Source organism: Struthio camelus, chromosome Z (genome assembly GCF_040807025.1).
Source record: "Struthio camelus isolate bStrCam1 chromosome Z, bStrCam1.hap1, whole genome shotgun sequence".
In the NCBI taxonomy this organism is placed as follows: domain Eukaryota; kingdom Metazoa; phylum Chordata; class Aves; order Struthioniformes; family Struthionidae; genus Struthio; species Struthio camelus.
In genome coordinates, this window is record NC_090982.1 from 38,778,874 (window position 1) to 38,794,033 (window position 15,160).

At 43.9% G+C, this 15,160-nt stretch overlaps 1 protein-coding gene across 6 annotated transcripts in view; it reads left to right on the plus strand.

Moving 5' to 3' along the window:
- Positions 1-15,160, plus strand: part of MARCHF3 (E3 ubiquitin-protein ligase MARCHF3) — a 75,950-nt gene that overhangs the window by 50,159 nt on the left and 10,631 nt on the right. For 5 of the 6 annotated variants that reach the window (XM_068927958.1, XM_068927960.1, XM_068927962.1 and 2 more), the window contains 2 exons: positions 4,174-4,429; positions 5,647-5,854. In XM_068927958.1, coding sequence (XP_068784059.1) covers positions 4,230-4,429; positions 5,647-5,854 — 408 coding nt within the window. In that variant the 5' untranslated portion in view covers positions 4,174-4,229. Of the gene's footprint in view, positions 1-2,992; positions 3,352-4,173; positions 4,430-5,646; positions 5,855-15,160 lie in introns of those variants that run through there. The other variant, XM_068927961.1, reaches the window with a different exon arrangement.

The window sequence follows — 15,160 nt, forward strand, 5'->3', positions numbered from 1 at the left end:
TAACCGTGCCTTGCTCACTGGCATTCGTAGGGTCTTACGGTTTCTCTTGATATAGAAGTTATAAATCTCTCAGAAGGAAAAATAAATACTTGATAGCACATAAAGAAATGGTTGCTGAGCTCAGTGGGTGAGTATTGTTAGCAATAATCAGGAGCTGACTAGGTCCAGAAGTAGTTTGTCTACGAAATAAAGATTGCAAGCGTTTGGTAGCATCTGTTTGTGGGGCTAAGAGCCACTCTTCCAAAATATTTGCATTCATTGATATAATGTCAAGAAGAAAGAGACTTCCAGATTTCTTTTGTTATCTGCCAAAGCAGTTTGGATTTTGGAACTATATATAAAAAAGGAGAGCAGACAGGAGCAAGATAATAAGATGATGTTGACCTTTTATTTTAAACACTGGGGGTGGTAGCTAGCAGATCAGGAGAAAAAAAGAGAGCAAAAGCTATTGGTAACATTTGCTGGAATAGCATCCTGTAAATTACTCGGGGCAGAAGGATACAGCTTGCACTTGAGTTTTCTATTGTAGCCCCAGTGTGACCTTGGACAATTTACTTAGGTACATTACACCTCAGTTCCCTTCTGTAGTTTCTTGCTTCACAGTGACAACGATGAGGTTTAATTTATTAACTGTACGCATAGTTCCTGCAGTTCTTTGGAGGAAATCACATACATAAGTGCAAGCTACTGCGATCATCTGCATCTCTTAACTGTGCAAATTAACCATGAGAGTACACGCGTTATTACAAAACTTGTGCTTTTCACATCTGTCAGGTAAACCAGAGCACTAAATGCAAAAGTAATGCTCAAGAACATATGTGAGACTTGCGGTGCTCTCTGAGGGGTATTTAGCCCATAAGCCAGGGAGTGAAGTGCATGGAGTAAGTCATAACTAGGAGAATTTAATCAGTGAATGCTGTTCCATTTTCTCCTTCCGTAAGAAAAACCTGTGCTGATGTCGTTCAGGCCAGAAATGTGAAATTTCTGAAGACACAGAATGGCTCCAAGAATGTGACAACTAATTTGAAGGCTTTTTTTTTCTTTTGAAATTTCACACTTATAGTACAAACAAAATACGTACGATAGCTCCTGTTTTACTCTGATACCTGTGAAGTATAATACACTGAAAAAGAATTCTTCTTATCCGAGAATTTTTCAGTTTGTGGTCATAAAACAGCCCTGAAAACAGGATTATCATACAGCTAACAAAGGTAAATTGCACAAAAAGGTGAAGAGAAGAAATATGCCAGTTGCATATACCAAGCACACTATACACTTATCAGTGATGGTTGAAAAACATCATGCTGAAACTGGAGGGTGACTCTCAAATACAGTAGCCACCTCCCATCAGAAGATTTCATATCCTGAAAGTGAGAAGAGGGAGACAGAGGCTGGTACCAATGGCAAAGCAGAAAGACTAGAATAGGGAAAAGATCTGGGTTAAATATTGCAGTAGTAAGGTAGTCTATTTTAAGACTTTGGATAGACAAGAGCTGTGCAAGGTGAGTGGGCGTAGCAGCAGAGAAAAGAAAAAAAAAAGCTAATTACTACATTTCTTTGAACACACATCCATCATGCCAAATTCAGGCACCCCTCTCTGAATTTCCTGCCATCTGAAATAACCCTTGATATTCTGGTTTATCCCATTTGGTTTTGCAGCTCTCCCTAAATACCATTTGAACGCAGCCTCCTGCTTGTTCTTCGTTCTTGCTCTTCTATTAAGAGATTTGTGACAGATTTCCACCTCTTTGGGGTGAAAAACATTCAGACAGAATGCAGTGCATACGTATAGGTGAATACTGCCTTTGGGATTTTGTGGCCATAAAGATTTACAATTCCTAATAGTCAGCTTGACTTCAGATTTGCTTAGGAGCTGTGTGCTTCTCAGGACAATTCCTCTTCATTATTTACCACAAGGTTTGGTATTAAATCACACATCATGTAATTCCGTAGCTGTATTACTTGCAAGGGCATACGCTGATTTTGTGTGAAAATGATTCTTCTGAAATCGGGAAAAAATGCGGTTATAACTTCCAACTTTCTCACGAAGAAGTTGGACAGAAAAGAGTGATGTATACTTGCTACGCTGAGCTGGGATATCAGTGCAGCACCATACCCAGGACTTTGAATTAACATCATTGCTGGGATATAGCTACATGATAAGAGGTCTGTGGGCTTTCAAGTTCTGCGCTTATTTGCATCATCCAGCGTTTCAGCACATGCTCTTGAACTCATCAAGTGGCTGATGGATGTGTCTGTAAAGGCTCGGCTGGTCACTTTATACGCCACGATAAACCCGCTGTTGTACTTAATGAGGTCAGTGAAGCAACCAGAAGGGAAATATATAATTCTGTATCATGGGTCTGTAAGCACAGTACTGCCTAGGCTTTTTAAGTTTAATGAAGCAGCTACTCAGCAGCTGAATATTCTTGTCGAACAGTCTCAGCATGGATTTTAAAACTAAAGTGCTGCTGATATTCACGTCCCTGTGTGCTCTCCTTGGAGAGTCCGTGGCTATTACTCTTTTACAAAGTCTACATCTTTTATGTGTTAATGGTTTTGAAATCAGCCATTTGCTTCATTTTCATTGTAGACGAGGGCCAGGGTCTGATCTCCTTCCTTCCCTGTTCTCTGAACATTATATCCACTGTAAGCTGGTTCAGCAGCCTCCCGTTTGCTCTCTGGGGTATGCACTGTCTGAGAAGTAGCTGAGGCAATCCCATAAAAAGAACACGTTCCCAAGCGTTTCCCTATTTCAGACGCCTTTCTAAGAATATAAGCCCCCATGAGAAAGCTTGCAGTGGACAAGTGGTCCAGCCTCCCCATCACATCTGCACCTACTAGAGTCTTATTGCCACAGACAGCCACCCGTGCGGGTGCCTTCAGAAAGGACGTGCTGCCATTTGCTCAAACCCAGCGAGATCGAATTACATGATTTCGTCCAAAAGCCCTGGAGAAACGTCTCCGTGTAAAGAATGGGTTAACGATTAATTTTTAAACACAGGGTTTGTTTCCTATTGCAGTAGTGCTACGCAAATAAGAGCGGTGTCTGAGGCAGAACAGTCTTTCTGAGGATTAAATGCAAGGCAGACAGAAACGAGTCTGGTTTCAAGATGTCAATATCTTAAAAATAAGCTGCAGCACTTACAGGTAGCTTTACGCCCAAGCATCTCAAGGTGTGCTAGCAAACCTCCTCCCCCTTCTACAGAGGGATCAATCAGCCCGCCCGATGTGTTTTTGGTGACAGACCTGGAGAGCAGGTCTGCAGGCGCGTAGCCCTGCGTTGTGCCTACTAAATCACGCAGCCCCGTCCAACTTAGAAACACACCGAGCGAGCAGCATCACGCAAAGGTATCAGCAACTTATGTTCACAGGCTCTTTGTTACCAGCATAATCCGTGCTTTGCAGCTACCGCAATCCAAGACGTCGTATAAAATATAGTTGCCTTAAGCGATGGGGGAAAAAGCAAAGCGAATAAGGGAGCCATAGGCAAGCTCCGATTTCTCTCTCACCTCGCGGCATAAATTATTACTGCGCGCGGGCTGTTCTTGAGGAGGGTTGTGTCACGCAGATGCGCGGCGCAGGGTCACGTGCCGGGCCCGTGCCCTGCCGCGGGTGGGCGACGTAAGGCGCGTAGCGGGAACGGAACGTTTTCACGGAGGGATTTCGGCTGCTTTCTCTTTCGCTACGTAACTCTGTATGTTCGCGGACAGAGGCAGGCTTCAAGTTTAAACGCGCGCCAGATAAAGACCATATACTCCCCTGCAGCACGCGGGCGAAAGGAGGCAGAAGGTGTTGGTCTTCCCATTCATCACTCATGACTTTAGGAGGCCACCGAGAGAAAACACAGCAGAGCCCTCCCCTTGCCGTTTCCGAGATGCGTACGCTGTAGAGGCTGCTATTTTCCAGCGATACACACATCATCGTAAGCCTCCTTTCCCTTTTGAGACGGTTTTGGAGAACTTGGGGCCTGGCTTCTTCTTTTCCTGCCTCGTACTGAGCAGTACGACAGAGTTGCACACCAAGACGTGCCTGCTCCTTTGTTATTACCGCCACTGTTTTTTTTTTTTCTCCTCCCGAAAATTTGTGCCAAGCGGCGTTCACCAGCCCCCCTCGCTGCTAAATCGCGGCGCAGCAGCCCACGCTCATAACCCACCTTCTCTCGCTCCCTAGATGGGGACCCTGCACCCGCGTGGGAGCCATTAGCGGCGAAATTGCTGTGCGTTGCCATGACGACGAGCCGTTGCAGTCACCTGCCCGAGGTCCTGCCCGACGGCCCGGGCTCGGCAGCCCCCACGGGGAAGAGCACCGGCGGCGGCGGTGGTCCCGGTCCCGGCCCAGCCGGTGGGCGCCCACACTATGTCATGCAAGTGTCGGCCAAGGACGGGCAGCTGCTCTCCACCGTGGTGCGGACACTGGCCACGCACAGGTACCGCCACACGCGGGGCCGGGCTGGGCACGAGGAGGGCACAGGGTTAGATTACGCTTTGAAATCGCACAGGTGATCAAAGGCAAGATGCACAGCTTTTTGCTTAAGATGCACTGCTGTGAGATGGTAATTAAAGTCTCATTCTAACTTCGTAATGATCGCGGTTGGTATACAATTAAGTTCTCATGATTACACTTAAATTAAGGAATAAGGTAAAGCAAGCTATGCAGGGATTAACCTGGTCAGGTGAGTCAGCTGCAATGATTTATCCTGGTTGGGAGGAGGAAACTTCAGGAGTCCTGCCTGGGCAACCCGCTCCCTACTGGTGAGCTCTCACCCCAGCCATGCTTCGCACACGTTTCATCCCAAAGGCACTGGTGCCCGCTGAGTACATCATAGTGCCGCGTTTCCCTGCCTCCCTTTCTCTCTCGTGCTGGTGCTTATATTTGCACCGTGGCACGTTTTATTCCAACTCCCATTCCCAGGCCACCTCCCTGGGCAGGCAAAGTCCATTCCTAGCAGAGGCGCTCGGCCAAGCTCTACTGCCTGTGCCATCGCCCAAGTGACGGAGAGCAGCTCTTCCTCCTGTTCGCGTACGAGGAGGGATCACAGGGTGAAACAAACACCAGAACTATAGTCTTTGAAACACCAGGCTGCTTTGGGTTGTTTTTAATAAAAGCAAGATAGACAATTCTTGAGGGTTTAGCAATATTCAGACTGGATATTTTGGTCAAAATCTGGTTCCATTTCACCAGTGCAAACCTAGAAAAACGTATCTGCCCTGATCTTGAAGAAGCCCAGGATTTTAGCAAAACAGCAAAGAAAACTTGGTCTACTGCACTCTTGTGAACAGTGAAGTTATTAACTGCTTCTGCATGTGTGATGTGACAACCTGAAAGAGCTTTTCCCTCCATTACTTGTAATTGTTTTTTTAAAGCCATGCATTTTATCCATGTCCAGGCAGGATGTGCTAGGTTACATGTGCACGCAGAGCATCACAGCACAACTTTATACCATTTCCGTGTTCTCAGACTGCTTTGAAAGCAGACGGGTTGTAGAGAACCGGACAGTTTCCTTCCACTTCGCTGCAGCTGCACTTGAATGAGATCCACTGAGGCACCACAGGCAGAGTCAAAGCAGATACAAAGAGCGAAGGAGCGATAAGCTCCAGATCCTAAGCCCGTACGCTGACTGGCAACTTCTCTTTCCTCTTGCAGCAGCCCCTTCAACGACAGGCCGATGTGCAGGATCTGCCACGAGGGCAGCAGCCAGGAGGACCTGCTTTCTCCATGCGAATGTACGGGGACCCTGGGGACGATTCACCGCAGCTGCCTGGAGCACTGGCTGTCCTCTTCGAACACCAGCTACTGTGAACTCTGCCACTTCAGGTTTGCAGTAGAGCGCAAACCCAGGCCCTTGGTGGAGGTCAGTAAATGGGGCATGTCCTCAAAAGCTTAGCTTTAATGAGCAAATAATGTCCGTTTTCATACGGGGAATCACAAAGGCTTTGCAGCTTCACTGAAGCAGAAGAAAGCTGCAAGTTTTGGGCTTTGGGAGATGAGGGCAGGAGCTCAAGGAAAGGGGAAGAATAACAAAGCTTTTATTTTGAAGCAAATCAATACAAGTGAGAAGAATGGAATTGATGTTTTCACTCCACTGTAAACATAAGCGAAAGTTTTGGGAACAATGTGCAGTGAGTATACCACGCAACCTGACAGAAGGTGGTAGAGAGATGCGTCAGAACAAATTAATAGTTCATCTGTGGAATGCTAGACAAACATCGGTATTCAGAATATTTAATATAGGTCAGGAATTATCTTCTTCCTTTCTTTTGAGAGAGAGGGAAAACCAAGAAGCCCTAGAAACCTAGCTTCTGCATCCAGCCTACAAGAAGGAATTGTTCTTGCTCAGCGTCTGGCGTTTTTAGCAATTCTTGAATGACCTTTTGGCCTCCTCTTGCCTGTGCACCAGACTAGACAGTGAATTGGACAATTGTTTCTCCCTTATCAATTTAAATTCAGTTATTGCCAGCTTTAGATGTTTTAGTGGCTGCATGACACTTTCCAGATTTTTTTATCCTCAGGGGGAAAAAAAAAAAGCCAAGATCATTATCTTTTCTCTGTTAGTGAGGTTTTCTTTCCTTTACTTTCATTTGAGGAAAAAAATAAAATGTGTAGTTTCTTTTAGAATCAAGTGAATAGCAAATAGTGACATTTTATAAAAATAATGAGAAGCGTCTTATTGTATCAGTTGGTGACACAAATACTTAAGTGCTAAGCTTGGGTTCAATACAACATATATTACTATATATCTTAATTGTCACTGTAAACTGTAGCAGAACTGGTTGAAGGAGACAGTATTAAGAATGAGGGTGAGGAGGAAATCTTGTTTTCCTCTTACTCAGACACAAGAGGATACAGGATGAAAATGACTGCTAGAAAGTGGGCAAGAGGTTTGTGTGGAGAGTGGGTGAGAAGTCCTTATTGAAGACTACCAAAAGTGATTTTTGCTGGATTTAGTAGGACACACATTTGTGTCTAACCTAAGGATATCTTTATTCTTCTTTGGAATCACCAAGACAGAGATGCATAATACTGTATTTAGTGCAAGATCTGTAGCCTTGTCAAATCCTAACCAAGGAAAGCCTGGGCCAGCTCTGCCCCGACTGCTAGTTGCTTGTTGGCGCTCCCAGTGTGACTCCAACCCCTCCTGGGAAGCTGATCTCACTTGGAGAAATGCTGGTGGTGAACGTTCTCAGGCTGCCAGTGACTGCCAGCCTCCTGTAAAAGGTAACATTTTCTTTTAGCTACCTACTCTGAGCCTGCATCAAGCCATTTCTTTGCATGTAGGTGGGGTTTTGGTGCAAGGACACTACCACTCGCTTTGCCTTCTAAGGAGAAAGACAAGCAATGTTGAGACAGTGCAAAGTAAACAGCTTGATTTTTAGAGTCCAGCCTCTTCAGGCTATTCCCTTACAGCGGCCACTCATTAAGTTTTCTTTGCACAAATGGAATGTGACACTTTTCAGAGCTAATGATGATTGAAGAAGTTGAAAGCGAGAGCTACCCCTGCCCAAGCTGGGGGAGTCCAGCCGTTTGATCATTCCTTGATGAAATGAGCTTTCTTTTTGACAAAAAAAAAAAACTGTCTTGGTTTCTCAGCTGAGAACAAATGAGAACCAGGTGCAAGAACATTTTGAAACACAGTACACATTGTTGTTTTTACTCTTTACTACCTAGTCTTTTCTTGCTTCTCAGCTACCATAGCCACAGTTGGTTTTTTTTTGTTTTTAAAATACCGTGATCAACAACTATGTGCAGTTGCAGGAAAGGTCATAATTAAAAAAAAAAATCAGTTGTTCTTTAAGTTCTTTGTGATCTTATGCAAGGAGAATGTTTTTCATTTAGAAGGGAATTTGAGCTGTACTTTTAAAGTTGAGAAGCAGAAACAAAGAGTAACTAACACGAATTGTAAGCAAAAGCACAAGTCTAAGCAGAAAGGTTCATTTCTATTAGTGTAATTTAAGTTTGTACTTAAAGTTGTACTTTTTTTTAAACACATTATGCTATTAAATCCAAAGACCTCCCCATGAAAATAATCACAGCAAATCTGAAAGTTCCCAAAGCATAACTAAAGCAAATACAGGACCAGATTCTGTCACTTCGTGCCCTAAAAGCACTGTGCTGTCCATCTCCCTGTACTGCCTGCCAAGCCAGGGAAGGGAGAGAGGTGCATCAGGCCAGAGATAACGGTAGGACCAGCTGTCACAAAAACCTGCTGTAACACTTGCACTAGTGCCAAACCAGAGCGAGTGCCTGCTTTTGACTCCATCCCATGTTGACAGCTGCGGGGAGGAAGTCGGGGAAGTAAAACCAATTCTCTGCCGCCATCGCTCCCCACTACGTGCTGGCACAGCTCAAAACGTGAGGCCATACCAAAGTTCTTTTCATTTAGCAAGATAATTAGTTCCTCTGAACTAGATAACGGAGATGGTAAAACATCCTTTCAGTGGAGGTGAATGATGAGTTTACCTATGCATTTTAGGAAGTCAAGAGGGACTATTATACTCATAAAGTCATTTGTAGAGCATAGCTTATAGCAACTTTATCCCATAGTTCCTCAGCAGGCCATATTTCATGTAGAGAAGATATCCCATCTGTTGGTCAGTGATAAATACTATAAAAATGCCTTAAGCCATCAGTCATTATATTCCTTTTCTCCTAGAGATTTTCCATCATGAAAAAAAAAAAAAACCTGATGCTTCTGTCTATTTAAAGAAGTATTAAGAATTACTATTCACTTTCTCCAAGAAAAAAAAAAAAAGTATTCTGTTTTCTCCCTACGCCTTTACTGCATAGATCACTGCTTTTATGGGGCTTAGCCATGAGCGTGGGGGAAATCTCAACAGAAACAAATTGAGATACTTCACTTGCTCCATCTAGAAACGTCATGTCTGACAAGCATTCATGCTGTTTGCACCCAGGAGATGCCGCAGCAGTAGTGGGCTTGAAATGAAATGAGCAGTAAGTGGCACGGCTGCTTGTTCAGCCATATTCCTTCCTCCCTTGTGTACATTATTATGGAAGCAGCAGAGGATTTCTTGCTGCGCTTAATGATTTGATCAGAACAGGTTAGTGAACCCGCTCCATTTCTTCCCCTCCATGTTGTTAGTTTGCCATTAGTTCATTACAAAAATGAAAGTGCTCCATAAGAATTCGTTGAGAGATGGCTTTTTGCCTTCTTTTAAGCAGTTGCCCAGGTTCACGCTAAGGATGTGGGCCTCTGTACTCAAACAGGAGATCTCAAGCTCAGGTGGAAGGGACTACAGCTATATCCTGCCTCCTGCATACGTCATGCAAAGGGTGTAAAAATGCAGTGATCTTGCACCTTTGCTTTCTTTAAAGTGTCCAGGTAAATTAAAGCTTTTTTCCTCCCTCTCCCCTACCAGCTTATGTTATGAGCAGCAGCCTAACTTTTCCTGACTTTTTTTTTCAGGGGGGGGGGGGGGGGGGGGGGGGAACCCCCAAGGATAGCAGTCTATTTTGACCTCCACTTCCCCGTTTATGCTTTGTATCTTGCTCTTCCATGACAAGCTTCTCTGGTCAGCTGAGTTTCAAGCTACGTGCTTGTCAAGGGAGACATCCCTTAGTCTGTGACATATGGCACATTTCTGTTGTTTAGGGGAAGAAACATATCCCAGGAAACATACAGTCTGCTGTTTTAGGCTGACAACTCAAGCAGAGTGACAGGAAATGCTGTAGTACAGTCTGTCAGGCAGATCCATCCTCTCAAAGCTGAATTTGGGAAGCTTCAGACATTCTTGGTCCACTTCTACTTTTTTGACCCAGATTCTTTTCCCCAGAAGAAATGCATTTCCAAACTATGAATCTGGCATTAGAGCAGGAGAGGGGCCCCATCTTCAGTATTCAGGGAAATGATTTGTTCGTTGCCATCCACCTCTTGTGGCCCAAGGCATGGTTCTTCGTAGCAGCATGTGCGAGCTCTGGTTCTGTGGCTCTCTGACAGTGGGACAGATGGACTGTCCAAGAAAGGAGGAGGAAGAAAGACAGACTGACACCTCTGTGCCTCCCTCCCTCCCTCCCTCCCTCCAGCTACATGGGACGGAGGGGCTCCATCTTCAAGCCAAAGCAGCACACCCCAGGGAAGTGCCTGGATGTCTTCCCCTCCACAGGTGTTTGCCAGAGGTGGGTCGTCCAAAATAAGTTGTCTGTATTTCCACACTGTTGGCCTAAATCCATTTGTCAGGAGTGCCATGTGTGATTTTAGTGATATGTAAGAATTGCTTGTCTTCAGAGCCTTCACAGATTAGTTTGATGAACGGCTAATGCACTACAGATAAATGTGGAGAGAGTACAGGAGCCCCTTGTACCCCACCTGACGTGCAGCGTTTACCTGCCCCGATTTGGATTGCCTTGCCTATGGACCAAGCTAACTGGGAACTGCCACGCTCCCACCAGATGACTCTACTTTCAGTGGGACTTCTGCTCAGTGGCTGGACGGATGCTCTCCACAGGACCTGAGACTGCCTCATTTCTCAACCACTCATGAACTTGCTCACAGCAGTAGCCCTGGCGAGAACTTGATCAACTGTTGTAAAGGATTAAGAGATGGGATGCGCTAGAAAAAGCATTTGGGGGGGACTATAAATTTTCTCTCTGCTCCACTGAGAAAAATGAAACCACCAACATCAAAGATAATCTCCTAGAGCATAAGCTTTCCGTGGCACTTTTGGAGTGGCCATTTGGAGTCATATTTTTGATAGATACCGTGATGCTGCTGAGGCACTTAGCCGGTATCAGCAAAGCGATTATAGCCCCTTTTCTGCTGATTTCAGAGGCTCCTCCTTCAGGAAAGGGGATTGCTTGGAGTCACCCACAGTGTTACAATCGCTTAAGAAGGGTTATTTGCCCATAATCCAAAGCACGTCTTGCACATGCACATTCCCAGTCCGCGCACATTCCCATCAGCCACAGGGCTCATGATACTGCAAAGTTCAATTTACAAAGTACACCTTTATACATGCCAGATCTGATCCCACCTCTTCCACCACATGCTAGATGCACAGCATCCCTGTGCTTAACTGCTGGAAATAAGAGGGCTAGAGCACAACTGCTTGGGAACACAGTTCTCTCTTATTGTGAGTGTACCTAGCAATAACATAACCCAGAGAAGAGCAGCTACCGATAAGCAGCCCTAATTCCTAAGTGTCCTAATGGGCCCACTGCCAGCGAGATCCTAGCTACATTTGACACAGAACAACCAAGCGGATGTAGCAGAAACTCTGGACACTGGAGGGAAAACAAACAAACAAACAAACCCCTCTAATACAGTCATTGATACGTGTAGACCTGATGTTCTTTGCAATAAACCTGGAAGGATCTCAAAACAGACACAGTGAAACTAAACTGGCGTAGTCAGTGACTTCATAGATCTCTCTTATATGTAAGCTTCATTTTAACACGGCCTATTCACAGCTTCTGTGACCCTAGAGATGTGTGACATTATTAGCGTAGATGCTTCTACTGTGTTTCAGCACAGAGATTAGACAACCTCCCTACGTCATCTTCTCTATTTTAATTTCTTTATTTCGTCTACCTTGCTTCCATTTGGCTTAGTATAGAAACAGACACAAAACATGGCACTGCAAAGGCGCAATAAAGTGTTGCTGGAAAACAACCAGATACAACATAAAGATGGCACAGCAGCATTAGGCGACCACATAAAATCAGACTAATGTTGCTTGTTATTTACACGTTTCAGACCAACCTGGTTTTGCTGTCTATTGATTTTGGTTTTTTGCTTAAAAACAAAACAAAACAACCCCCCCACACTTCATTAACAATATAAAAACAACAAGCAAAACAGCATAACTAAGATGAAAAAAAAAGTCAGGGTAAACATGACCCTTCTTTTGGTTAGAAGTGAACTTCAATCTTTTCCAATCTATTGCTGTCTGTAGAGTTCGTGCTAGAAAAGGAAAAACTAACTGGGCATGCCATGATTAAGAAGGGCTTGCAATATAATTTAAAACTTCCAGAAGTCTAACACTGAAACATGAGTTTACTTTCTGTGGAGGACTTTGAGGCATGTTCTTTTTATCTGCTAGGATTTTTTGTTTTTACTTTTCCCTCTCTCTTACTTTTCCGCTACCCAGTGAAGTAAATTGCTAGCATTAAATTATTGTTAACAACAAGACACCAGATCTGCCGCACAGGGTTTGTGGAAGGATCACTCTCAAGGCCAGAGGAAAAACGGTGACTTTGCACAGTCACCAGCACAAAAAAAACGTGCTTGACTCTAGGAGCCTGGAGGCGCTGCAGCAATGCAGCTTGCCAGGGCAGGGAGCAGGTGACTTGGTGACCCGCCACCCCCACGAGGGTATTGGCACTTGTGTCAAAAGGTGGGAAAAGAGCTAGCAACAGAGAAAGCACCCATAAAATGGGTAAAAGGAAGGCTGGCCTGGAAATAAAGTGAACCACACCAACTAGCATTAATTCCAGTACATGGGGAAGGCAGCCCAGGTGACACCCATCACCAGCAGAGGGGCTGCAGGTGGGAGGTGCCCCCTGGAGACCCAAATCACCCAGGGAGAGTTTAAAGCAGCCTGGTAGCTTTCCAGGAGAAGTATGTTTGAGTTAAAGAAAGTATGATGAAAAGAAACAATAATCAACCCCACTGCACATGCAGTTTTGAAAACATAACCTGTTCAGGACTCTGCTATTTTACACTCCGAATCCCAGACCCTATTCATTGCTAATGGAGACCAACCCAGAGACCCAAACAAGCTGTTTGCACGCCTTTAAAGAGAAGAAACATGGTTCTTTTATGCTTACAGAAAAGTTTTGCTCCAGTCCTTGTTTTCCCAGCAAGCACAAGTCTTTCTCATAGTGCTGGGAATGAGAATGCAAACAAATCAACCCCAAAAAATAACAGCTTGAGGAAGAAAGGCAAAAACTACTTACCAGAGAGCAGACTGTGGGATCAGACCATTTCAGCTCTACCCATCCTTCCTGAATTTAAAGGGCCAATAATCAAGGAGAAAAAAAATCTTGAGGCATGTTCCCAGAAGAAAGTGATTGAACAATCAGAGAGTAACTAGCTGCTATGGAAAAGCTATCCTTAAAGGACTAGTAAGCTAGAAGGAAGATACTTTAGGTTTTCAAAGGTACCGTTATTTATGGGTTAAATTACAGTATCGATGCCTTTCCTTTGGATATCACGATTCTGTAACACAGTTCTCAACTGCTCAGTTATCAGCTCTGTCCTGCCGGTAGCGTTTCCTGTCACCTGGCGTCAAAGGCTTCTTTTTCCAGGAAAATAGGTGCTAAGGTGAAAAGTTGTATTGTATTTTTGTCTTTTGGGAGGGTTACCAAGCTTTTATCAACTATCCCTTTAGTTTCCACACATTTGAGCTTTTAGATCAGGACTTTTGCGATGTTAGGAAATAGGTGTTGCAAATAGCAAGTCTGCCTTGCTTTTGATTTAAAAGGCAAAACATGACTCTTTTTGAGGGATTTTCCTGAATGCATACTTTTGTCTGTCTAAGTGGGAATAACAGTGTCCAAAATAGAACAGTGGCTATGCCAAACATACAGATAAAAGGAAATATTGTTTCTCCCAAAGTACCAAAAAGTCTTTTTTCTTAATGCATCTTGAAATCTTTTACTTATTACAAGTATCACCTGAGATATAAATTAAAAGTGGATAATAGGAAAATTGAACAGTAATAAGCCAGAATAATGTTAGAGGGCACAATATTATTTATTTGGGGCTGCAAGAAATTTCATAGATTTTATAGAGCAACTTAGCACCATTTGTTGCGTGTTCTCACTATCAGATAATTATCAATCCTGTTTTTAAACATCAGAGCTTTATAATCCGGAAACTGAGGACCACATCTAGCAGCCACTGTTGTTGCGGCTCGGCAGAGTGCTGTATATCAGACCCTCTTTCTCCGGTCTGCTGAGGTGCCCAAGGTCTGGGCTGCAGAACCAGCTATAGCCTGATAGCAGCAGCGCCTGCAATACCCTGCTTGCTTACTCAGTTACAACTGAAGGTTGGTTGCTGCCTGCGCTGCAGTTTATTTGTCTTACAAAACAACAACAAAAACCAAAAAAACGGTATCCTACACTGCCCTCATAATAAACAAACCTGTTCTCTCTGCTTTCAAAGACACGCGAATGAAATTCTTTTGCTATTTTAAAAAGTAGCTTTGGCTCGTGCAGGCGTCAACAATTAAAACATTCCCTGCAACCTTACTTAAAATAAGGATGACGTGCAGACCTGGTTATGAAAAGGCTGTCGCTCCAGTGTGATAAGATTACAGAGCTCAAATCTTTATCTTCTAGGTGTCAAACAGACGGACCTCTATCACTGGGGCTAAAGGAAGGGAACACCTTGGTTAGCCTCACTCGGCCCTTTCTGAAAGCAGCCCCTGGAAGACAATTACACTGTGCCAGTAATTAAATTTTTGATCTAGGTGGGAAACCCCCAAACTGAGTATTTTTCCAAGTCAGCTGAAAAGTAACTGTCCAATGTTTGTTTTCCCTGGAAAAACATTAACCTAGAAAAGCTTTGAGTCAACCAAAATGTGTCATTGCCCTGAAAACAAACATACCCACTATTCTGGTCTGGGAGGCTTCAATTTTGAGTTCTGTATAGGTAAACTTAGTCGCAAAACATTTCACTGAAAAAAAGGTTAAAATAAATGTTTCAAGTAAGAAAGTATTTGATCAAAACTATCTTCAGGTAGTTCAGACTTCTTTTTCTCCTTTGGTGAATAGAAATGGTTTGTCTTAAAGAGATGTTATTCATCCAAGAGAAATACTAGCCAGTACCAGTCTTTCCTCCCCTAAAGGCTGAAGACAAAAAGCACCCATTGGTCACTGCAGGAATAAACCAGAAACAATAATATTTGCTAGCAGTTTTGCTTGTTTACAGAGTGTTTTCATCAAGCATCACTGCAGAGCTATCGGCATGAAAAGAATGAAATGAACTGATAAAAGTTTGATGTGCAATAAGCTATTTTTAGTTCAAAGGGAAATAAATGTAGGGAAGACAATTCCTGCCTGTCTACACCATCCGCCTCCCCCATTTCATATGGGGTAACTATTTAAATACCTTAACTAAAAAGCAGCGTGATGGATGTTCCTCATAGGCTGCAGAGTGCTTGTTGCTGCTGGTGTAACTCAAGCAATAGTTATGGGAAAT